The sequence below is a fragment of the Cuculus canorus genome, chromosome 5 (assembly GCF_017976375.1).
Source record: "Cuculus canorus isolate bCucCan1 chromosome 5, bCucCan1.pri, whole genome shotgun sequence".
In the NCBI taxonomy this organism is placed as follows: domain Eukaryota; kingdom Metazoa; phylum Chordata; class Aves; order Cuculiformes; family Cuculidae; genus Cuculus; species Cuculus canorus.
Window position 1 is genome coordinate 22,287,698 of NC_071405.1, and position 25,050 is coordinate 22,312,747.

The 25,050-nt window shown below is 37.1% G+C and overlaps 1 protein-coding gene and 1 long non-coding RNA gene across 3 annotated transcripts in view; one reads left to right on the forward strand and one right to left on the reverse strand.

Annotated features, from left to right (window-relative positions):
• LOC128852217 (uncharacterized) overlaps positions 1 to 6,770 on the reverse strand; it is a 38,581-nt gene extending 31,811 nt beyond the window's left edge. For both annotated transcript variants that reach the window (XR_008449929.1, XR_008449928.1), the window contains exon 1: positions 4,950 to 6,770. This is a non-coding gene — a long non-coding RNA (uncharacterized LOC128852217). The remainder of the gene's footprint in view (positions 1 to 4,949) is intronic.
• Positions 1 to 24,740, forward strand: part of SPATA7 (spermatogenesis associated 7) — a 38,943-nt gene extending 14,203 nt beyond the window's left edge. Inside the window, exons 5-12 of the mRNA XM_054066720.1 lie at positions 9,699 to 9,832; positions 17,760 to 18,223; positions 19,366 to 19,432; positions 20,390 to 20,460; positions 21,409 to 21,462; positions 22,820 to 22,897; positions 23,696 to 23,753; positions 24,113 to 24,740. Coding sequence (XP_053922695.1) covers positions 9,699 to 9,832; positions 17,760 to 18,223; positions 19,366 to 19,432; positions 20,390 to 20,460; positions 21,409 to 21,462; positions 22,820 to 22,897; positions 23,696 to 23,753; positions 24,113 to 24,589 — 1,403 coding nt within the window. The 3' untranslated portion in view covers positions 24,590 to 24,740. The remainder of the gene's footprint in view (positions 1 to 9,698; positions 9,833 to 17,759; positions 18,224 to 19,365; positions 19,433 to 20,389; positions 20,461 to 21,408; positions 21,463 to 22,819; positions 22,898 to 23,695; positions 23,754 to 24,112) is intronic.
• The last annotated feature ends 310 nt before the right edge of the window (positions 24,741 to 25,050 follow it).

The window sequence follows — 25,050 nt, forward strand, 5'->3', positions numbered from 1 at the left end:
ATGCCTTTTAAAATTATCAGAGTAACTAGAGCTGATGCAGGAAATCAGTCATCCTTTTGGCAGAAAGACTCAATTCCATTAGAATTTCTTTCACTACTGCTGGATAATGGGTTTAAAGACTCAAGCAACAAGCTGCACCAGCATCAAAGAAAGATACAGTATATAGGCTTGCCTTCTCCTGCTTTCAAAAGTTTCGGTATCTAGAGTCTGGAGGTTGCGGTAGTAATTTCAGATCACCTGCAGAGTTATCTGAAAAAAAATCCTCTTCTTTCTCATGCTCCAATTCTGCAAACATTTGCTTTGGAACAAGCATGAAAATACAGGGTTGATGTAGGAAGAATATTTACGCCTATGCATTCGTGTAATAAAAACCTCATGTGGCTTTTCTTTCTGGGTTTGCTAAGATCTTTCTTAGGTTCCCTAATTAACAATTATTCTTCCATACATGTTCAGGTCTTGGGCCTTTCTCAACAACAACAAATGCTCATTTATATTAGAGTCTGCTGTCTTTACAGATAAAATGCATCTGAGCAGATAGTTTGTGTGTTTCACACCAGAATGAGTGTCCCTGAATGAGTTCATTTCAGGACACAGCAACAGTGCCTTAACCTTAGCAGATAATTATCCTGACGCTAGCAGGTGTGCTCTCTGTAGTGAGGAAATTTCCCTTTGAGATAGCTAAGCTTTGTGCAATATGTTTCTCTTTTGGTTCATCTTACTCAGACTGGTATCTGACTATGTAAGTCTGCCCTGGTCACAAACAGAATATTAATCTCCTATACAGGGTGTGATGGAAACATTTCACCTTTGTAACTGCTTTTGTTTTTACCCATCTGTTTAATAAAATTGGTACGCTAAATCCTCACTAAATTGCTCTTTCACCTATTTTCAGACTGGGCCGGAAAGAGCTGCTGCTGTGTTTTAACTTATTAAAATATGCATACAATCAACACAGCTCTAAAAGATGTTTCTTTTCACAAAGGAAAAAAAAAAACCCTAAAGCTAGGGGAAAAAAACCAAGGCCTTTGATTACACAAAAAAATAATTCCTCGATTTACCTACTGTTATTCTAGCCTATAGCTTGGAAGTGTTAATTGTTACTTAGTTGAAATTTATTATATTCCCAAAATAGAGCTAGCTCATAAAGTGAAGCTCGGCATCATAGCTCAAGGACTGAGCTCCTTGTAAGTAGCAGAGTATTCATTTGGAAGAAATGTTGAACTTCCTTCTTGTTTCCCCAGAGCTCAGTATCCAGTCTAGTTAGAGCTTTTTATCCTTAGATTTTGTTCAGTTCTAACATACAGTTTGTTTACTTTATGTTCTGCACTGAAGGGAATTGTGCAACTATAAAGTGACAATGAATTTACCATTTTAAAAATAACTGTTTAACAAAGCAATGCATGATTTGGGTTTGGTTTTTATTTTCCTCTGGAAGTGGCTTCTTAAGACAGTATTATGTGTCTGCGCCAGTTTTCGGGTTTTCTTTTGTGAGGTGCTTCATGCCTCTAATGAAAATGTGAGTGCTGAGTGAAAGATAGAAAGCAAAGTAATAAAGCAAACTTATATAAACATTATCTGTTTATTAGAATGTTCCTCAGTGTAATGTTTTTACTTTGCAATGCTGAAAAATTCTCAACAGCTTAGTCTTGTATGCATTGTCATTTGTCCTAAATGTTTTGGAAGCTCAGCTTCTGTCACGTACTTGCTTTCATAGTATCACAGAAATGTTGGTTGTAAGGGACCTTCGGAGGTCATTTAGTCCTCCTTGATCTTCCTGCTACAACATAGGACTTCTGCCAACACTAGATCCGTCGGCCAAGTCTTGGAAACCTCCAGGCAACCTGAGCAACCTGTACCAGTGTCGCAATATCTGCCTAGCTAAAAGGTTTTTTCCAGATTTCCAATTCAAATGCTGTCAGGATTAGATCTGAATTTACTTGAAAGCATTTATCCTGGTAATTCCAGTTTTAAAAGGTAAATTTTGGATGGTGTAATATAAGGGTTTTAGATGCCATAGTTGAAATTGTAGTTTCATGGTGGTCAAAAGCGGAAGTATTTCAGCTGCAATGTGTCCAGGACTTTAGTGTATATGTTTTTACCAGATACTTAAGATTATCCTTTCTTAATAAAAATCTTTCAAGATTAATATGGATACTCAATGTGTGCGTGTAACTGATATTTTTTTTCTGACCTGCTTTCTTCATATGTTTTGTTGCCTGACTGAGATCAGTTTATGAATGCATAAGAAATTCTGCCGCACAGGCTGAAATTTGTGTAGAGTTAGCAAAGGGATAATTCCACGGGGCACATCTGCTTTGAGGTTCTTGATTATTGGTCTCACTGCCTTCAAGGTATTTAAGTTTAAGACTACTCAGGCATCCCTTGTCCGGTATCTTCACTGTTCTTATAAACTCTAGATATTTAGAATGAAATTGAAAAATTATTTCCATTTAATTCATAACTGAAATTAGAGTGGTTGAGTATTTTCCCTTCTGTTGTATGCATTGTACTTTGGGAACTACAGATTTCTGTACTGTAAAACAGTAACCAAATGTAACAAGTTCAGGTGTTAAGCTCAGTGCAAGTTATTATGTGTAGTATCTCTGGCAATCCACCGGAGAATAGTTTTTCTTCCTCTGTCTTTTGTGAAAGAGATTATGTGGGGATGACAGCCAATATCTTAGGCAGTAAGAGTATCAGAAATGTACTGATAAAGAATGTAAGGGAAAAGGATTTTTAGAATATTTTTGAACAAAATTATTTTCTTTTGCTGCAGATGGGACACATAATTTATCCCGTCACAGTTGCAACATCAATATGACTGAATATCGGTGGAATCTCCATAGTGTCAATGAGGTCAGGGGTTTGCAGCTTTTTTCTTCTGGTAGTTCTGTGCCTGTCATTGCCTCACCTGAAGCCTATTACTTTTTTCATTTTGTATTCTTCGTCTTCTTACTTATTGCATCCAAATAAGGATTTTGTTCCCCCTCTATTTCAAAAGAGATTTAGGAAGGAGGGTAAATTTTCAGTTTGAAATACTAATCTGTATTGATGGCATAGAGTTACAAAACAGAATTCCTGCAGATAGCATTAAAAAATATCCCCTGAAAATGTGCTTCATGCACCACTAAAGTAGCAGGTGAGTATTTCCCTTTGGGGATGTTGCCATGAATCAGTCATTAGTGTTTAAGAATTAAACATGATACTGTAGTTGACATTATCCTTGGCCAACTGAATGTGTTCTGTACTTAAATTGGATTTAGTTTCCACTGTTCTTTTCCCGGTATCTTAGCTGGCAGCAAAGTAGGCAAGCTGCCATGCCACTGGGCTAGCAGTGAGCATGTTCTTGTGTATTAGATCAGCCTTATTGACTTAAAATAGTTGTTAAAATGTGAAACTTCTTGAAATGTGAAACTTCTATGTTCAGAATTAGTCCACGCATGTTGATTGATACCAGTGGCCATTAGAAGTCTGTGGTTGTGGAATATGTGCCAGAAAACTTGACAAAAGCTATGCCAAGTAAGACAGCTGCTGCTACACATGCCTGGTTTCTAACACTACTAACTTTTCAAGCCATATGTTTGGAGGTTTTTCCACAGGGCATATTGATAGTACAGCCCAGACTCAGTGATTAGTGTGCTTGGGAATGCAGGTCTCTCTGATATTGCTGCAGGAGGGGGATGAGAAGAAGGGAAAAAAAATGTATTCTGAGAAGTTATCCACCACAAATCTGTTTTAGCAGTGATAGAACTTCAATACTTGGGGCGTAATGAGAGGTGGGGGGAGACAATAAATCAAACTTTTGGAGGGTTAGGCATTATGTTCAAGAAAAAATATAAATAAATGTATCTAAGTAAATATTCTTACATTTTTCTGTATTTAAAATTCATTTTCGTGTGATCACATGATACGTATTTTACATTGTATTTGCCTACCCTTTATGCTACAAAAAGCAGAGATTTAGGAAAAGCTGTATTACGTATCTTTTTTTTGCTGCTGTTTTACAGGAAGCTTTCACAAAATCTCCACATTTGATTCTTAACTTTTCTGTTGAGTCTTGTCCTTACATCTGCATTTCTGAAAATGAAAGTTGTAAGCAACTAAAATAAGTCCTTTCAAATCAAACACACAGCTAGTTTTAACATGTATGTTACCAGAGTTCACGTATGTATTTGTATGTCCATGGTTGAACTCGATGGTCTAGCGGGTCCCTTCCAACCTAGTGATTCTATGATTCTATTTGAAAAGATATTGTAGTATATTTATCAAGTCTAAATTTTTGAAGAACAGGAAAACCCACTGTATAAAAAATCTTTATGAACCTGTATGTTTAACTGTAGTAATTTTACTTTATTTTTATAGAAGTTACTTAAAGTTTCTTCTACAGAAAGGTTTTCTTTCTTTTTTTTAATGATGGGTAATTCATTTTAGCTTTGTATTCAGTACATCAAAAATACATTTTTCAGAGTTTGTGGTTATGAAAAAAAATTAGATCATCTAGTCTGACATCATGAGTTAAGCAGACCGAAAATTTCATCCAGTTGTGCTAATATGGATCTCAACTGTACTAAATATGGTAAATAGAGCACATAAACAAGAAAGGCCTGCAGTCTTGGCCTGTAAAGATCAAGAAATAGAGAAAATATAATTTCCTTTTGTAGTTGTTTCAGTAATTAATCATCATTATTGAAAATTATGTCCCTGGTTTTTAACTAAATTTACCCAGCTTTGCCATCTGGCCATTGCGGGGGTGGTTGTTTTTATAGAACTTTCCACTATTTCTGAGAATGACAAAATAGCTATCGCATATCAGAGAACAGGAATAAAATTATGCTTTCCGCTTACTTTCATCATTAGCTCAGTACAGTATGTCTAAATCAAAATCTGCTGTCCAAGCCCCTCTAGAAGCCAGTTGGACCTCTCCCTAGGGTACATGAATGGAGGCTTACCTGAGCAGGTTCAGAAGTTTACTTCAGCACTGGTGCAGCATTTCACAGTCTCGTTTAGTAGACTGTGCACAGGTCGCTCTATTCTTCGTACAGCCAACAGAAATATCTGCGAAGGTCTGTCAGATGAGGACCCCTTACGAGGATCGGAGATGGATGGATTGGGGATAATCCTGTGCTTCTAGCTTCTCCTTAAATTCCTCTGAAGGATTCATGTCTCGCTGTTAGCCTTTATTTCCAAGCTTTAGCAATGGCCAAGTTCTGCCGTTAGTAGCTTTGCCAAGCAGTATCACATTTCTGAAATACATACCCTGATACAAATATTACTTTCTATTTGATACAAGCAAGCCTGTAGTATCAAAGCCTTGGTAAATCCTTTGTCACTTTTTTTCGTGATGATTCCTCCCTTAATTAAGGAAAACAGTGGTACTGGTAATGGAAGTGAAGAAGGACTACAATTCATCTTTAGAGTTATGAAAATTAAAATTTCAGTGTTAAGAAATTCAGATTTACACTTAGGAGAAACCTGAATTTCACACCCAATGGCAAAATTCAATTAGCATTTGGTGAGCTCTTACCCAAGGTTCTTAAGTCGTGGTCTGTTGGAGATTTGTGCAGAGCTCAGAAGCTAATAGTAATTCTTGCAGGAGGAAGAGCTTGCTTGCAGAAGTGATACAACCAACTGAACATTTTAGTTACGATGATTGCAGGCACTTCAAGCTCAGCAGAAATGAGACTCATGTTTGCATTGTTTGTCGGAGAAAATTCGTAGTGCAAAGAATAACCAGAAGTGTGTTACTGAAAAAGTAGCTGATATAAAAGCACATTTGAGAAGTGCTTAGTGTTGGACAATTCTTCTGAGATACGTTGTTCTACAAGCTGAACTCAGTTTAAATCTAAGTATTTCATTGTCTGCCATGGATTATTTCTATCAAAAAGGAAATAACTTGAAGGTTAACTGCCAATTGTACTGTGTTGTGACATATGATAAATTTAGATGTTAGAAATTCAGAGCAAGGGGCAACCACTGGCATTCCAAATTGTACTGTCCTTACAAGCACAGAGATTTTAAGCTGCTTAGGAATGTAGTATGTATGATTATTTTATTTCTTCCATATTTATTACATTGGTTTTATAACTCTAGGCGTGTGTCTAGAAATATTGCTGTGACCTAGGCTTAAGGAAAAAAGAATCAAGCCTATAGAGGGAGTATTCTAACAGGGAAATGTAAGGGTGTGATCTCTGCTTTGGAAGTGTGGTTTACTCTTTGTGAAAAGGGTATTTGCCAAGGCAAAAGTGATACTTCTATGACAGACTCATCAGTGTTTTATAGGCAGCTCTTTATAGAGAATCCCACAATTTAATTTCTGGAGTTTATGGCTGGTCTTGTGCTTCTTCTTCTTTAGAGAACAGTTTCATACGACAGATGCATTAAGTTACAGAATTTAGTTTCATAGACTCAGATTATCTGATATACAAAAATCACTACTTTGTTTGTATTCTAATGCATTTTCTCTTTGCTGTACTATAAATCTTTCTGGTAGTTTTAAGCAGAGCAGTTAATGAGATATAATTAATCTCAAATAAGACTATTTGCAGTGAAATTTTAAAGTATCTGTTAGCAAATGCAGCTGGCATTTACTTTCTGCTAGTCTGGATCGGTATGGCAAGGGCACTCCTGCCAAATTTAGTTACTTAACCTTGATGAAAACTAAAGAAGCTATATCTGTGATTGATTTGAAGTAGCAGATATTGCAAACAGTGAGCAACCTTTCCAATTAACAGAAATATCTCCCTTTTAAAGTGCATGTTTCTTCCTGAATGCTTGTCTCTTTCTTTGTGTTTAATATATTCACAGCTGCAGGACAAGTGGTTTTGTGTGGTAGCCTTAAGCATCTTCAGCACCCATCAATCGTAATATTACTTGTAATTAGTGCCTCAAAGGTTTGGGCCATTCGTAAGATACCATTTTCTGTCTGGCTAAAGCCAAACAAAGACTGGATTCTGTAGTCCCTGCTTGGGGAAAGGACATGTGAAGTAAGGGGAGGTAGGTTGGTGACATGCATGTTCTTGTGTCTGTACCCTTGTCTGTGTTGCTTGCTGACTGCCTCAGGGCTGTCCTAACTTACATGTAGCTGTCTGTTTACGTCTGCAGTAACTCTATTCAAGAAGGATTTCTTTATCTTTGGATTTGCTGGTTTCACAGTTCCTAGCTTTTACAGCAGACCTAGCCTGAAAATACCCTGTTTTGGCAACAAGATGTTTATGTATACTGCTGGGATTTTCTGCCATTCTGTTTTCAATACGTCTGCTCTGCCTTTTGGTACACAGGAATGACTTTATAGCTTTTGGAACGCATGTAATAGGTTAGCTGAGCTAAGCTCCCTATATAACTGGTGTGAGGCAAAGATTTTCTATTTCCCATGCAGCTAACAGTAGTCCCAGTGGGTCATTCTGGCAACCAAAGATAGCCTTAGCATCATGATGTGTTTACTGTGCTTGCTTTACTCAAGGGCACAAACTGTGCTTTGACTGAAAAGAGTCACAACAGGCAGTCCTGGAGGAAGTTTTAGGTAGTTGGCTTTTACAGCTTTGAACTCCAGTAGTAAAGGCAGATTCTGTCCATGTGTGTTAAATCTCAGACTTTATCCTCTAAAGAGCAGAATAAGAACACAAGAACTCAGTTTAGCAATAATATTCACACTGCTTTGCACTTTGCTCAGAAACTCTTGTGAAGTCATGGTATGCAGGTAGAACATAAAGTGTTTAAACCAGTCTTGTCTTAGACAAACCCACTTTTCTCGTAAGCACTTCAGCATAAGGAAATTTCTGTTTAGAGCATCTACTTTCACTTACAAAACGAGACACCCATACTTCTGTATGATTTTCATTCTTTTTTGCTTTGTAGAGCTCTCATTCATTCATTGTTTCCCTAGATATTTATTCAACACTCATTTCAACCATCACCATTTTACCTGAGCAGTAGACAAGAATTCAATTTCTACAGTTCTCATGCATGTGCAAACACAGACACTCTTGGCCCAGCATGAGTAATTATTTATCTCAAACATATAAAACTTGTGACTTGTAGCTAATTTTTGTCTGTTCATCTGTAACTTTTAAGGCAAACACAATTAGAAATAATAGTAATTTAGAATCGCCACGTGATAATAATTCAGTGTAGGAAGAAAAATACTGAGTGTTAATTATTTAATGGTGCACTGTATTTTTTCTTTCTGTTAAAAGGCATATTTTTAATTCATAATTGTCAAATTTAATGTATCTTAACTTCAGCTAATGTTTTTTGACTAATAAAAGCAACTTCATATTGTAAGTACTCTAATGGAATATGCTAAATACATCAGCAGCCATAAAAGAAATTACTTTGTGTTTTACATATCAATTATAAGAACTGAAAGAAAGAAAAAGGGGGATTTCCCTGAAGAATGAGAGCAAGGATTTTTCATGTGAAAGAATCATTCCTAGTTTAAAAGTAGACTGAAATGTTTAATAAAATGAATAGACATACTTAAATAATAACTAGAGGTTAGCATGTAGGTAGGGTTAATTTACACAGATGAATGTATTTTAAAGGCTGATTAAATGTCCTTAGATTGCTGTAGTTCTCAGCTGTCTAGAAGAATGTACCACACATTTACATTTCCATGTGTTAAGTATATTGGTGTGTGTGAGGATTGGGGTCTGCCAGAGTGTAATATAAATATATTATGAAACTGAACAAGAAATCTGCAAAGGCCTTTCTGTCTGTGTCTCTTTGTCAAATAAACCATTCATGCACTTGAGTCTGTGTTAAGTGAATGAGAAATGCAGTCAAGAGTTAAAGTAAGATTCATTGTCTATACAGACTTTAAAAGTGTGCTTGCTTATATAAATCATCTTCTTTCCCACTTGGAAATGAAATTATGAATGTTTTTTGTCAGTTTCATTTGGATTCTTCACCTTTGTGAACTTCATTTGTGGCACTTGGGTGCTCACAATATAAAAAACATTTGGGCTGTATTATGTAAAATATCAGATGTAGGTGACCAATAGCAAATTAAAACATGGAAATTTTACCTATCCTTTGGGTTCCTTTCTTTATCTCATGGCAGAGATCCCTCAGTTATCTTCTGTGCTGCATGGACACTGCAAACAAGATCTTGGACTGCGGACCAATGTATACTGATAACAATTTCTTCCTGATCTGACAGTGACCCTTTCACAGTGTTCGCCTTCATTTTTCTGTTCTTGACATGAACATGCTTGTTTTGCTATAGATTTCTATATCTGGAAGACTATTCACTATTTTTCCATACTGTGAGCGTGGATTTTTTTACATGTCAAATTTACTAACAGTAAACATGGGGGGTTTTGTTGAAATACTGGTGGAGACTATAGTCAAAGGAGTTCTATCCATAAAATACTGCAAGCAAACTTGTGCATTTTTGAGCAGAGTGCTCTGTTAGCAAGACTGATCTTGGCATTGCTACATAGTGATGAATTGGTGTGAGCTTCAGGAAAAAGGTACTTCAGGAAAGCAAAAGTACAGCTTCAGTTACCAGCATACTCTTAATATTTTACTTGTAAGACTAGAGGTAACTTTTATAATTGCTGTGTGTTGGAAGTGGAACCTATCTCCATAGTCTCACTTCACTGAGTAATTGGAAAACCCTGTGAGGTTTTCAAATCAGTTAGGGCAAAAACCCAGTAATATTTTAGTTCAGATCTGACAAACTTTGTCTCTTTTCTAAGTTGCTGACCAGCAAAGAAGAGAGAAACTGAAAAAGAAGATAGCCAGGTGTGAAGAGGAAATGAGTATGGGCAAAACTGCCTCCAAATCCAGCTCAAGAGAAAGTGGAAGGCTGCTGCCATCCTCTTTTGGAAAGGTAGATATTTTAATTTTATTTAGTAGAAATCATGGTCTGTTTGCCTCCTGTAATAACAACTGATGACTGCTGTGCAGCAGCTCTAGAAGGAGGACTGGCATATTTCAAGCAGCACAAATAGACAAGGGTCTTCCTGGCATGTGCCCAACCCCAAATGCACATCGCAGCCTTCTGACAAAGGTGGCAGGTATCTGGATGAAGAGTGCCTCAGTGCTTCCTATACTGGAAGGTCACTATAAAGTCTCAACTAAAAAAGTCCAGTACCGAAAGGGGGCCAGAAAAAAGCTGGGGAGGAAGTTTTTACAAAGGCATATAGTGATAGGAGAGGGGGCTATAAATTGGAGAGGGGCAGATTTAGACTAGACATAAGGAGGAAATTCTTCACGATGAGAGTGGCAAGGCACTGGCACAGGTTGCCCAGGGAAGTTGTGGATGCCCCATCCCTGAGGGTGTTCCAAGGCCAGGTTGCATGGGGCTTCGGGCAGGCTGATCTAGTGGGAGGAGGTTGGAACTAAATGGCCTTCAAGGTCCCTTCCAACCCAAACTATTCTATGATTCTACTTAAAAGCTTTGAAGCTCTTATAAAGTGTTCCTGCCTATGGCAGGGCGGTTGGAATTAGATGATCTTTAAGGTCCCTCCCAACCCAAACCGTTCTATGATCTGAGCTCTAGTTACCCATGCGTTCTCTTGCTTTTATCTCAGCTGAAATTCCCATATTCTCTCTGTCACTCCAGAGCTTTCTACCTTTTCCTAATGCAAAACTCTAGTTACAACTAACCTTCCTAGCATAAGAATTGAGGATATTCTACCTTTTTTCTCTATCATGGAAGTCCTACTTTGGAAATACGTGTCATATATAACAGTATACTAAGTGCTCAAACTGCAATTATTGAAAGTGAAAATAGTACTTAAGCTGTCCAAATAAGTGCTTTTCTTTCTGTATACATAGGTTAACTAATTTTCATTGGCATTTCGTCCAGATATGTGGTTTATATTTCCAAATAATAAATAAATAGCATATTAAATTATGTTCTCTTTTTCATCACTGTAAAGGAGCAATTGCAACTTATAATAACCTTAATGCTTGATTTTAACATATTTAAGGAATATATGAAGCATTTAATTGATAGAGTTGAAGAACATTTCCAGGTATTACAGAAAACTCACCACTAGTTTCTTTTTGCGTGACTGCTCTTTGCAGCAGGCAGGTTGAGTGTGACCAGCCTAAGAGGCCTGTAGTTCCCTGGATCCTCCTTCTGACCCTTCATGTCGATGGGTGTCACATTTGCTAATATCCAGTCAAGTGGGACCCGCCCACTTAGCCAGGACTGCTTAATAATTATGGAAAATGGATTGGTGACCACTTCTGCCAGCTCCCTTGGGTGGATCTCATCTGGCCCCATAGACTTGTGTTTGTCTTAGTGGTGTAGTAGATCACTAACTATTTCACCTCAGATTGTGGGGGCTCCATTTTTGCTTCCTGTTCGTGTCTTCAAGCTCGGGGGGTTGTGTACTCAGAGATCACCTGGCCTTACTATTAAAGACTGAGGCACAGAAGGCATTAAGTACCTCAGCCTTTTCCTCATCCTTTGTCACTGTTTCCCCTCGCATCCACTAAATGACAGAGATTCTCCTTAGGCCTCCTTTTGCTGCAAATGTGTTTATAGAAACATTTTAAATTATCTTTTATGGCAGTAGCTTGCTTGAGTTCTGGTTGGGCTTTGTTACTTCTTATTTTTTCCCTGCATTACCTCACAACATCTTTGTATTTCTCCTGGGTTGCTTTCCCTTTCTTTTATATACACATATATATGCATATAAAAATAGAATAACCTGTGAAACTCTGACAGGTCAGTGAGTGTCTGACTAGATTATAGGCTAAATGCATGCTAACCTGATCTAGTGAAAGGTGTTGCTACCCATGGCATGGGGGTTGCAACTAGATGATCTTTAAGGTGTCTTCCAACCCAAACCATTCTCTGATGCATGCACCAAAAGGTTTCATTCATTAGCACTCACTTCTTATGCATTCTGGTAAATCTGGTGCCTTTATTTCATGATTTTTGTTTCTCACATCGCATAGATATTGTTCTCAGTTGAGGCTGTGAAAAAAGGAAGTAAAAATAATTCTTCTAAATTATATAATACTTATTATTAATTTCTTAAAAACTCTGTGATTTAGTCAGTGTATTTTATTATACAATTAGCTGACTGTGAAACTGAATACCTATAATGTGTCTTGAACATGACTGGCCTGGGTTTTGACTGTTTTGTGCAAGGGTTTACATCCACAAGAACAGTGAATTCTTTATCTGTTATATCTGGTTATGAGGTTTCTGTCATATGAGAATCTGCTATCGTATATAATGAACAGAGAAAGTTATTTCTGTTATGATTGCTTAGATTTGAATCCTGGCTTTTTTAAATAATCAGTAATTTAATCAAAGTGAGTATTTTGATCATAGAGATAAAAGGAGACCCCATCTAGAACCATGGGTTGAGATGAGGTAGATGTTTATGGTGCATCATGCATTTCTCTACTCTTAGCAGAAGACCTAGGTGAGAAGCTAAGGAGCAGGCTCATTTTCAAATGGCACAACAGGGCAGACTTTGTTTGGGATCACAAGCAGGTACATTCTCCAAAGACAGTACTTTGTCTCTTACAGTCAAGTAGAGGCTTGGGGAAAGCGTAAGATGGCCTGGGAACAGCTGTGCTTCTCTTCTGCTCCTGTCTTTCCATGTAGTGTGACAACAATGGTTGACACGTGAAATTTAATCAAAATAGGATGATAAACTACAGGTGCAGATGCTAAAAAGGCAACTAGCTTTGTGTTTGTGTGTCTTTGTGAATATGTAACTTTTGAACGAGTGTTTATAGACTTATCTAGACTGAAAAGCTTGAGGATAGATAAGCAACACATTTGTGGCTATACACTCACTCATCTGTCAGCAAATTACTTATCGATACTCCTTCTTTAATGAATTACTCGTTTTCTCGCAATAGAAGGGGCTGTGTGACACAGCCTGGAAAATACCATGATGTGTATGCATAGAACGACACTACCATATAGTCTTTCTGAGTACTGCCAGAGATGGAAAGCTATATCCTAGTGAAATCCCTAGGCTTTGAATTTTTATTTTTCTGTACAAAGCTGATTTGGGTAATTCCGTGGCTTAAACTGCATGAAGCTCAGTATGACTTAGGTGAAACAGGAAAACATGAGTGGAGCTGGACATTAAGTAAAATCTCTGATTTGTCCAAGACTCAATATTTCCTATCCAATGTTCAGATAATCCTGTTAATGGGCATTTCTGGCTGCTAAACAATTTTTTAAAAGAACTTAATCCATGCCAAAAGTCACTTGGAGGAAAGCTCCTGCATAGGAAGGTAAAATTTGTGGTATTACCATTTTAAGTATGGTTGCCATTACGTTGCCATTTTGAGATCCCTTTCAGTCCATTTTTTTTGAGACTTTTTTATTTCTTAAGAATGACAGTTATGACCATCTGCCTGTGCATATGAAATACAGATTAGCAAACACCATTAACTGTTTCTAATCTCTCCTATTGATTTTATATGCAGCACATGTGCATGGCTATGTGAATTGCCTACTCAAATGCTTTGCATTTAAATATTTATTTTACTGTTGTGATATTAACAATCTGAACATGTATTGTGCTTGAATTAGTTCTGTCAGAATGAGACGTGTAAGTGACTAAAGAAAGCAGATGAACCTTCTGAGCATCAAAGAAAGATGCTTCCATCAGGAATATTCAATACAGATTTCCTATCAGGCTTCATAGTGACAATCACCTTTCATGCTAGTTGCTTGAATTAATACATTTCCATATGCACATTCAGTAATACCCCTTATTAATAACATCACAGCATTTGATTAAAGTAGGAACATACCATATTATACAATTGAATACCACACACGCATACCAAAGGAAAGAAAGTACCAGGAACATAGTTTTGAATGAGAAATATGTCTATTGTTGATGCCAGTATGCAAACTGATTATATTCATACAGGTCCTATTCACCTGTTTGTGTGAATCACACCTACTTGTGTGAATTTTTTCTCTTGCCTCTCTCAATTCTTAACTAATTATCAAAATGTATAATTAAATAAAGAGATGACATACAAGGGGGTCACAACTGTAAAGGCAGCTTGTTGCTTACTACAGGAAAGCTTTGCGTTGTCCAGGCAGTGGTGAGCAGGTGCTTAGCCCACTTACAGCAATATTAAAGTGGTTTATAAGTTGAGCTGTCTCACACTAAAAGAATCAGACACTCATTTATAATAAAATTGCAGTTTTTGTATCTTGAAAGTACAGTTCAAGAAGTAGCTCTCTGATCTTGTCTTATGACAGTAGGTGAACTGTTCTGAACAAGTTAATTTCAAGACTTAAATGCATCTTGGTGTCACTCCAGTGACCCTAGTGAGATGTGCCTTTTTACCTTTTATGTAAAAGTAGATTTAGCAAGCTTTCTTTTTGGAGCTTGGTTTTGTAAAGCAACTGATACCTCAGTGGTTTTGAATTGAGGAGCTAAACTTCTTTCAGAAAGTAAAAATTTGAAAAAACTTAGTAAAACTTAGAAATCTGGATTCTTTTTCTGTTACTTCTCTTGCCCGTTAGATGCCGACCTTATGCTTTGATCTGTTTTTACTGAACTTTTTCTTCCACAGGCTCCGCGAAGGAGTCTCAGGGGATCCTCTCTATGCAAGCTTGCTGCAAGTAACATTCCATTTACCACAGTTTTGTAACTAACAAAACTGAAGCATAAATATGTAATTTATGAAACCTTTATAAGTGGTTTATTATTGCTGAAGTATGGCATTGAGTAAGTTATATCTTTCGAAACAAGTTACAGTTGGTTGAATCAACAAAATAGGGACACGTATTGGCAAGCAAGATAGGTGTCAAGATTCTTGACTCCAATTTATATTAGTTCTAGTTCTTGATAGTGCTAATGTCCAAAATTATACTTCCATGAAATAATATTTTTTAAAATTGTATCTGAAGAATAGATCTAAAAATCTTTCAACCAGTGTGCTACTGCATATTTGTAGAAATGCTTGTCTTTTTTTCCCCCTGCTAAACTTCTGATGTTTTTATAGATAGAGATTAGAGAAGAAAGTGTACATACTTGCTTACTATTCACTTGCCTATAGCAACACGGTTATACAAATTATTTTCTGAAAGCTTAGTCAAAAGTTGCAGACCAATAGTATTCATTGACATCCTTTACAATCTTTTTGAAGTCACCAACATGGTTCTTTGTTCCTGATGTTGATTCCTTGTGTATCTGAAGGCTGAACTGCCTACCTCTTTGGGCAGTTGAAGGTTTACACCAGGATAAGAGCTCCAAAAGGCATTCTTCTTTTTCAGTATTTGAATGAGCACATCTCAAGACTGACACAAATACAGCTTTGGTTTGAAGTTCTGCTCTCTAGTCACTACCTTAGCTACTTTGTCTGTTCTACTTATGATATGTTTGAAGATAAGAAGAAAAGAACTGCCCTAAGCTTCTTCATAAATATGGAATGCTTTAATTTAGGCTATTGCCGTGTTTGCTCTGTCCCTTTCTCTTGTTTTAGGATCAACTCAACTGGATCCAAGAAACAGAATATGTGCCTTTCATGAGTTGTAGTTTTGCGGTTTGCTAATATGTTCAAAAATGTTTCTACAGTCTAATTTATGCTGCAGCTTCATGGACTGTTTTAGTTACTGAAAGTAAAAAGTATACAAGAAAAATTAAGTTGTTTATAGTACATGCTGAAGGATATGGAGTTTGCTTTTCAAAACATCTATATTGGAGGATTCTAAAACTTTCCAGTGTTATCTGTTTTCTATAGTGCTGAGCTACCACTGCAACTACTTTATATGCAAACAATCGTGCTGGTAAGCCTTATTATACCACTTGCTAACACAGGCATTTTTTTGGCATTGTTACAGCATGTTATCGGTTCAGCATTTAATTATGCTGTAGTAGCAAAATAAAGTTGGTTCACATGAGCCACCGTCAAGAAGGGCTTATTTTGGCTCAGTTAACTAAAAAAAAAAATTGGTTCTTTGCATTAGGCATCAGCAACTATGTATATTTTGGGCTACTAGAATATCTTAAGTAGGTCTAACTGATTTATACAGCAAAAATAATATTGGTTGGAGCTTTTAAGAACACCCTTTTATGAATTGAATGATAGAATATCTGTATATTTATGATCTGTACTAAGTATTACATGGGTTAATACACTATACTACGTAGTGCTAGCTTACTGGTAATACATTACCATCCTATACTAGGTGACAGTGTCATGACTTTTCAACAAATATACTTCTCTCCCTACTTTCCTAGTAGGAGACTTCCAAGTCTTGCAAGCATTATCTTGCAGAATCACCACAGGTTCTTTTTTTTACAGTTGATTTTGCTGCTTTTATTGACGTTCAGTCCATCATAGCTTACTGATAGGGAAGATCACACATCCAGACTTCAATCCACATCTTCATCATCTGATTATTTCGAAAAAGTGAAGTGTTCTTGAGGATTTTCTCCAGGTTTATATTATGCTCAGGCAATGAAGCACCACTGGAAATGCACTGAATCCATGCTTCAGTCTCTCAAAATAGTTTCCACATTGATTAATTCTAAGTTCAGGATGAACTGCTAGGTGATCTGTGAATCTTTCTGGTTGGCAGTTAGGGTACTATGTCATAAATAAATGTATTTTGCAGCATATGTTGAAGTCATATCATAGTGGATCTACTCTTTCTTGGACTTTCTATAGGGGAAGCTATTCCTTTAGTGACTTCAGTAATGTAATGTTTCTACTTAATGGCTTTTACTTGTTTGATAGAAGCATAATAGAGAAGAATAAAGTGCATATGAAAACCAGCTCCTCTTTCTCCGTTTTTTCACTGCAGAGCTTTATGACCTGTACAGATGTTTCCGTATCTTCCTGTACTTTGTTCAGATGGTGGAAATTGGACAAAGTTCACAAACTTAGCAGGTTGTTATTTGTCCTGTTTAACCATAGCAAGCTAACTAATTGTACTGTCGGCTTTCTGTAGTGTTAGAGGGGAAATTTCACAGCTGCCTATGTACCTGCTGGTTTGAGAAACCCAAAGAAGAATGGGACAGAAACTTTGTCAGCTCAAGGACATTGTGATGGTTCGTACTGTTGTAGCAATTAGGACATTTCTTACAGAGCAGGATGCCATTACACAAGGTAATGTCCTATGTTTGTACAGCTCTACCAAAGATGTGTTGTGTCTTACTTACGGAAGAAAAGGGTCACTTAGGGAATAAACAGTCAGTTATAGTTTTCTAATTGTATGTCTTCAGCCAAATTACAGTACTTTCTGTGTTGGCCTAAGTTGAATCAGTGAGCAGTACCCTTCCAGAATACATGTCTTATAGCTGGCATGTGGTGTACTTTGAAGCTAATAGGGTTTGGATGGAGAGGCAACAACTCCACACTATAGAGAACATGTACTATGAACTAGTCAGAAGGATAATATATACCTTACCTTGGCCAGGTGGTATGAACAGAGCATACCCAGACAAAATAATTTACCTCAGTGCAATGATGCCTTGAGTTCTAAAAATGTGTTGAGTCTTTTGGACTAAAATGATTGAAACTCTTGGCTTGATATAGCCATCAATAACCTGTAACAAAGCATCAATTTTTTGCTACCGAAGCAAACCTTTTTCTTATTTCTCTTATTTTCAATGACTAGGTTTTAAAATCTGTTAATACTGCTGCTCTCAAACCCATTTTGATTTTACAACAGTGGAAAGGTTTTACATAGAAAATATCTCCAATATGGAAACAGGATGGAAACAAGAATACTGGAAGTAACAACTTGAGCAAAGCTGGTAACTTGCAAAACAATCAATTCTTGTTTTATTTTTTTCTAGAGTTTCTTGGAAGCAGAAGACAAAGATGATCTCTTCCCCTATGCTCAGCAGGCACAGTACCTATCAAGAGCACTGTCTCCTTATAGCAAGCATGGCTTGGTTCCATCTAGACCAGTAAAATATGCCAGCAAAGATTTTCGGAATACATCTAATGCATCAAACTCAAGTGTCAGTACACCAAGAAAATGCTCTGGACTTTCATGCAGTTGCTCCACTGATAGTTTTGTGAGCATTAATCATTCCCAGAGGCAGAAAGGGCACAGCTCCAAAGTATGCAGTGGCGACCTTCTGGAAAGGCACTCTGAATTCTTTACTGACAGCCGAAAACCTTTTACTCCACGCACCTTAATATCAGATGCTAAATCTTTCCTGTCAGAATACAGGTATTACACTCCTCCTCGAAGAAAGAGAAAAAATGACTGCAAGCGCCATGTGGAAGCTCAAACACAGACTGATGTCATCAGGTACAGAGATTAAAACTTTAACTTGATACTGTGGAATTCAGATGGTATCATAACAGTATCTTCATAAGAGCAATATGTTTTGCTCTCATTTACATTTTTATAAAACCAAAATAATTATTCCGAAATTATTCTCAATATGCCTTAGCAAAAGCTAGAACAGAATGCAATTTTCCTTTTTTCACTGGCGTGTTTTGTTTTCTGTCTGCAGCAACTAGTTTCATCTATACAAATTGGATACAAAGTCCCACTAAATCCAAATCTGCTGAATATCAAATCTGCTAAAGAAAGTTGTTCTATCTCTCTTTTGTTTGCTTTCTTGGGTGTACAGTTGTGCTTTCTATCTTCTAAAGACTTAACCACTATAAGCATACAAGTAGTTCCTCACTGTCGCCCCTGTAGTCTCATACTTTCCAATACATCACACAAAAATCTCAGTTTTTTTAACTCTTGAATGCAGCTCTTAATTGTCTTTTTATTCATTTTTATTTCAGGATGACTTCAGACATATCCTATATATTTTGTAAAAAATGAATGTTCTTCTCTTGCATTGAACTCCTTCTTAGCAAATTAAACAGTTTTGATTTACTTTTGTTTTAACTGATGCTACTTCATAAAGAGAAATCTTTTTTTCTTTTGTGTCCTCAATGCCAGCACGTCTTACCTGTGGGTTTGTCCTAGAACAAAGTAGGAATTTCGTTAGACTGGAATTATGATAGCTTTGGATCCATATCGCAACTATTGATTTTCTGGCTGTGGGTCACATGTTTTCCTGGTGCACTTTTAATGTAGAGGATCATCTCCATTTTCAACTCTGAACAATAATTTTGGATAATTTATCTGTCCTCTGTAAATATGCAGCCAAATAATTGATTTGGGTCACTTATATATGACTGTAGTTATCCTTCAAAATTAGCTATAGCTTAGTTCTACGGTGTGAATAGAAGTCTGGCAGAAATTTTCTAAAATGTCTGAGACATTTTAGTAATCTTAGACAATACTTTATGTTCTAAAATGTCTGAGACATTTTAGTACTAGGTCCCATTCAGATTGATGGGTAATTTCTACAATAGTGCTGGTATTCTCATCCTGCATATTTTGAAAGTAGGCTCCTTGAAAATCTAATACATCTCTAAATTTTGTAGCCTTCCATCTGCAGAAAAAGCATTTGAGAGAAAAGTTATGACTGAACAGCAGAAGATCACTTTGAAGGTAATACAATCATCATCTCTGTTATCTGGGTACTCTTACCACACCCTTCACCATCATTTTGGAGTGCATACTTCATCGCTGCCACAGCAGCATGCAACCAATTCAGGTTTCATTTTCTTTGTTGCCATGAGATAAACTAGGTCTGTAAAGGAGAGAGAGTTTCAGAAGAGTGAGTGGAAACAATAACAAAAATATTGAGGCATGTGATGACATCTAATATATTACAAAATTTAATTTTTTTTCCCAGTGTTCTTTACAAGTGTACAAACACATATATCTGTTAAGGACATAGATAATTGGTACATTATTTTTCAGCATAAGAAGGTACCTCTTTTTCAAGGATTTTTTTTTTACTCATTTTTACAATGAATGATATATTCCAAAAAGCCCTCAACAGGAGACTTGGAACCAAGTGAGGAAGCACCCAAGCCAGTTGGTGGTGAAGTTTTCCTTGATAATGTTTGCTTTCTGCCTTACTAAATGTATCTGGAATGCTGTAGTGAAAAATCACACCATTTCAAATTCTACAGGCTCCTAGTATTTTTTTTTACATAGCTTTATAGTAGCCCTTCAGAGTATTAGCATTTAAAATACAGGTGGTCAGCAAATTTACCTTCCATCAGTTTTGTGCAAGATGTTCAGGAGATGTGCTAGTTCCTGTTGTTGCACACCAAATTTTGCTCCTGTTCGTGACATTGAGCCCCTCTGGCTTGTGGAGAATTTGTCTTTGAAGCACTTGTCAGGGAAAATGTTCCACACTTGTTGTCCTGCACAGAAATGATGGATGTGAAAGCTGATGACCCTTTGCTGCTATATGCCTCAGTTTACCCAAAGTTTCTCAGAAAAGACCTAAAATTTATAGGGCTGCTTAATTGTGGATAGTTATTGGGTTCGTTTTAATGGTAAAATTTGCTGTGTTCTGGCAGTGATAATAAAGATTTTATCTCTGTGTTGTAGGCTGAAGATGGGAGATGTACTGTGGATGAGCCTGAGAGAGGAATAGCTGCTTGTCCATCCTCCTTCCTAAGGTGCCTGTTTTACAGCAGGAAGGAATAGTTGAAGCATTCCTTCCTTATAGCTGCTTCTTCGGCCATAAGCTTTCACTACTATTTATCTGTTTTAAGAAGGCTTATGTTTGGTTTTGCTTTTTTATAGATGAGTGGCCTCTACCAACTTCAAAATTCATTATCTTCTTATGACAAAGCTTCCCAGGGAAGCCTATTAAGAAAGAGAGCTCTGAGATATACAAGTATTTTTGTCAGGAGTAAGAGCCATGATACATTCATACAGCTGCTAGTTCTGTACATCCGAACGTGCATCTGAGCTTACAGACTATATTTCTTGTACAGTACTACAACTAAATACTGTATTGGTATTACAATTGGAATTTCCTTTTAGGAAAAAGGGTCTCCAGACATTCAGCCTTTTGAATCTCTGAGCTGTAAGAATTGCAGACCAGAGGCATTTCCCACTTCTTTTTCTAAAAATGTCCCACTGAGATGTAGAATATTGTCTACAATACAAGAACAGTGTTGGAAATCAGGCCAGAACCCAAGGGCTCCCATCTGATTTTAGTCATTGCTGATCAAAGTATCATGCATGACTCGCTAATTTGCTCTCTGGCCTTTTTGTACAAAGGCATTTTTACCTGAGGAAAAAATTGTACTCTGAGTAATAAAAGCACTCTTATAGATAGTGGAAGTCTGTATAGTGTCTAAAGTGAAACAGGACTTTTGAGGTATTAGAGCACTGCACCAAAGGAGGTGTTATAATACTTTTGAATCAGTCTTTCAGAGCTTAGTGTAAGCATTGGATTTTGCTGCTAGAGCAGGATTTGGGGATGGTTTGGTATCTTTTTTTCCGAAGAGAAAGTGGGGTAATGGCACAGCATGGTTCCAGAAAAAAGGGAGATACCAGGCGGTATTGAGGGGGTTTAGAATGTTGCTCTCTTGCTTATCCTCTGATTTTATGTTTAGAGAGGGATCATTGTATTCTCAGCACCCTTCAGCAAGGAGGACTATCAAGGATGAGTAAGTATGCTTAAACCATTTTTCTGCTAGTTTGCAACATTGAACTAGAAACTCTTCCTCAAAACTGATGACTTCAAACAGTAAATGAGGACTCAGAATAAACTGTTGTTCACAATTTACAGTAGGACTGACATAACTATGAATTGTTATAAAATACTTAAATTTCTATGTGAAAAATTAAGAAAATCCATTATAATTTTGGAAAAAAGATAGACTTCTTATCCAGTGGCTATACTTTAAATGTTTCTAGTTCTTTTTTGATCTGTAATCGCTGAAGAGTTTACATTCTTACCACAGTTCTGCTCTGAAATTTGATGAGAATTAGAAGAGGTTTGAGTTATATTCAGAAACACTGCCAATGCTTTATCATGTGACCTTGGGAAAGTCATTTCATTCTTCATGCTTTAGGACAAGCTTGTTTTTACCTAACTTTAAGGAAGTAATGTAGGTATCAAAGATCAGCTATAGATATCTTTCTTGACTATAGAGGGAACCAAAATGACAGTTCAGGCTGGATGACAAATTTTGCATAATGAAAATAATGCAAGATATATCTGGTTTTTATTTTCTGTTTATTAAGACTGGAGGATGATTCAATAGAGCTCAATCGAATACTTTGCTATACTTGGAAAGATGCTATGAAAGAGAAACAGAGCTGAAATCTTTTCTTTATGGGTTTTCCTCTTGTTTTCCAAACAGAACTGCAAACTTGGAGAGTCTCCCATTTAGACCACTTGGAATCAACAGGGCTTTAAAGACGTATTAAAATAGAGAGAAATTTGATCAAGGAGGTGAAAGCTACATCTCACAGTAGTGAGGATTTAGTACATCAGGACGTTATTTGAAAGGAACGGAAGCTGTCAAATATGCACTTGGGTTTTTCTGGCTTTTGTGGAAGCCCAGCAATTTTCAGCTGCAGTCAGATTCTCTAGGGGCTCCAAAGAAGCCCTTGCTTAGAGTGTCATACTGCAATTTTACAGGTTCTTCCCAGTCAGCACCTCTTTCTTCTTGAGTGCAAAGTAGGTTCTGAATGCATTCCAAGATTTGCCGATTTCCTCATTCAGAATGTCTGTGCTAATTTATACTACAACAGAAAGTTAGCATAAACACAAAGCATCATAGCGACCTTTATTGTAGTCTGACATTTTACACGGGGGGAGGGGGGTTTATTGTTATTCAAATTGAATGAAAGGCTTAAGTTTGTCCTGACAGAATTACGTTTTTTTTAAATAGCAGCTGGTGCCAAGGGCTATACAATCTTCTTAATGGCATTTCCCATAAAGGACTTACTGCGCTGTATAATGTGTGTGTCTCTATTTTAAAACATTTAACATTGGGATTTCTGTTCTCCCTGCAGAGAAGAAGAGTTTTTATATTTAGCTTTCATTGAAGATGTAACAAATGAAATTCTCAGCCTTGGGCTATTTTCTAACAGGTGGGTTATGGTTGTTTTCACATTTATAGTACAGTGTCAGAAACACATGGACTCTGTAAGAAAAGGAGGTAGTGTTTAGTAATAATTTCTTTTACTTTAAGAATATATAGATACAGAGTAACTCCTTGTTGCTTGCTTTTCTTTTTTGCTTTATGTAAGAATGGGTAACTAGCAAAGACCTGTGGGTCATCTGCGTTGATCTGCTGATATGTACCATGAGACAGAGCCTCTGTTAGTGACTGACCTGGAACCCTAGGTGCAGTAATGCTAGGAAGAAATCATTTTACTCTGCAACAGCATCTGTTTTGCTAAATAAATCAAGTTACTCATCTTTCACTTACTAATCTTAAGCAATGGAAGACAGACTGAGGATTTTTGTCGGGTTTTTTTTTTTCTATCTGAAGCTGATTTTATTCCTTCTCTTTATTTTCACTTGTATATATCAGGCATTGTGCTGCACCTAAGAGATTTTTGGGTATTTTGGTATGCCAGGAGAACCACCACTGGATTGTTGGTTTCTCCCGCAGCATAGCCCTAACAGAGCAAACACACCCAGTGTCATGCTACAAACCACTCAATGGTTCCTGTCTGCTGTCCAAAGCGGGGTCTGCCTGCCGAGCACATGTCCAGTGGGATACAAACTTCAGGTAGCCCTCTTTGTGACAGAGCATAATTAAAACGATCTTAGTGGTCCCATTCAGCTAAGAGATGAAAATAGACAACTAAAGTAATTAGTTTATGTAGTTCTGTTAAAATATAGTTTTATTCCTGTTAAATCATTTAATTGTTCATTTGTAGAGTTCTGGAACAACTATTTGAATGTCATATACAAGAAAATAAGAACCATTTGGATGAGGTAGGTGCTACCCCTATGCTATTCTCCCGCTCTGCATATGGCTTCAATGATGTTTCCAAAGTACAGTTGAAATGTACTGGTATATTTGCAGGTAAACTTAACCACAATACTCAGTGGGGAGCCTTTCTCTTCACAAAAGAGATATGCACGCTCTTGATCTGCTGTGATCCATCAGTCATAGGCACAGTCACAACAAAAGAACAATAGTCACCTCAGTTTGGTGACAACTTCCTGTATAATTTAGTTACTTCATTATAAGCAGCCTCCCTTTCCTTATGTCAGAACTAAGCCCTGAGTTCTGAACAGACAGGTGCTGTGGGGTTGGAGAAGTGTCACTTCTTTCTTCCTTCACCCCATAGAGCAAAATGCGACACTTGTTGGATGTACTGAAAGCAGACCTTGGCTGTGGCCCAGCCAGCAGCACAGAGAAAATCCACTCAGACTGGGAATCTGTTGAGTTGCTGGATCTACAAGAGTTTGATATGACAGAAGAGCTCGAGTTTACCAGTAAAAGTCAGAGCCAAAGAAAAGCTACAAAACATGAAGAATTCCTTGGGAGTATGGACTTACCATTAAAGGAACCAAATGAATGTGAATTTCCAGTATGCAGGGAAAGTTCAAAGGAGACACAGAGCAAGGATGACTTTACAGAAGATGTTACTGAAATTATGGTTGCTGGGGCAGAGCCTGATTCTTGTGTGAAGTCTGAAGAAGACCCAGATACTTTGCCTTCTTGTGAAGCAACTTTAAACTTGGTTCCTTGTGACAGCTCTTTGGAAGTCAACAGGGCACTGGATGATCTTGAGGAAAACTTTGCAGATGCCCTTCAGATCTGACATGACTATTCATAATAGTAGCCAACATTTAGCTGTTAAATAGGGATGAAGCTAGTTCTGTGGAGATCTGCCATTTGTTAAATAGTAAGAAAGTATTTGTTTTATTTTCAGACTGGGCCTGTAACTATTTAAGAAATAAAGAAAATCAACTATGACCACCTTCAAAATAGTTCACTTCTGAGTTGATACACAGCTGCATGTGATGCTGCCAATGTTCAAAGCAATTCCACAGATCATTTTCTGAAAGGCTGTTGAGGATGTCCATTGTTTTTGCTTTCACACTTACTACTGACAAAAAATGGGTTCCTTTGAGCAGTAACTTCATCTTTGGGAAGAGGTAAAAATCTTGTGACAGAATAACTGAAAAGTTTCTGTTATATTTCTTCAGTTTCACAAGAAACTTGATGTTAGCTTGCTGTTCACTCTTGCACACTGACATTTTCCAAGCAAGGTTAATAGAA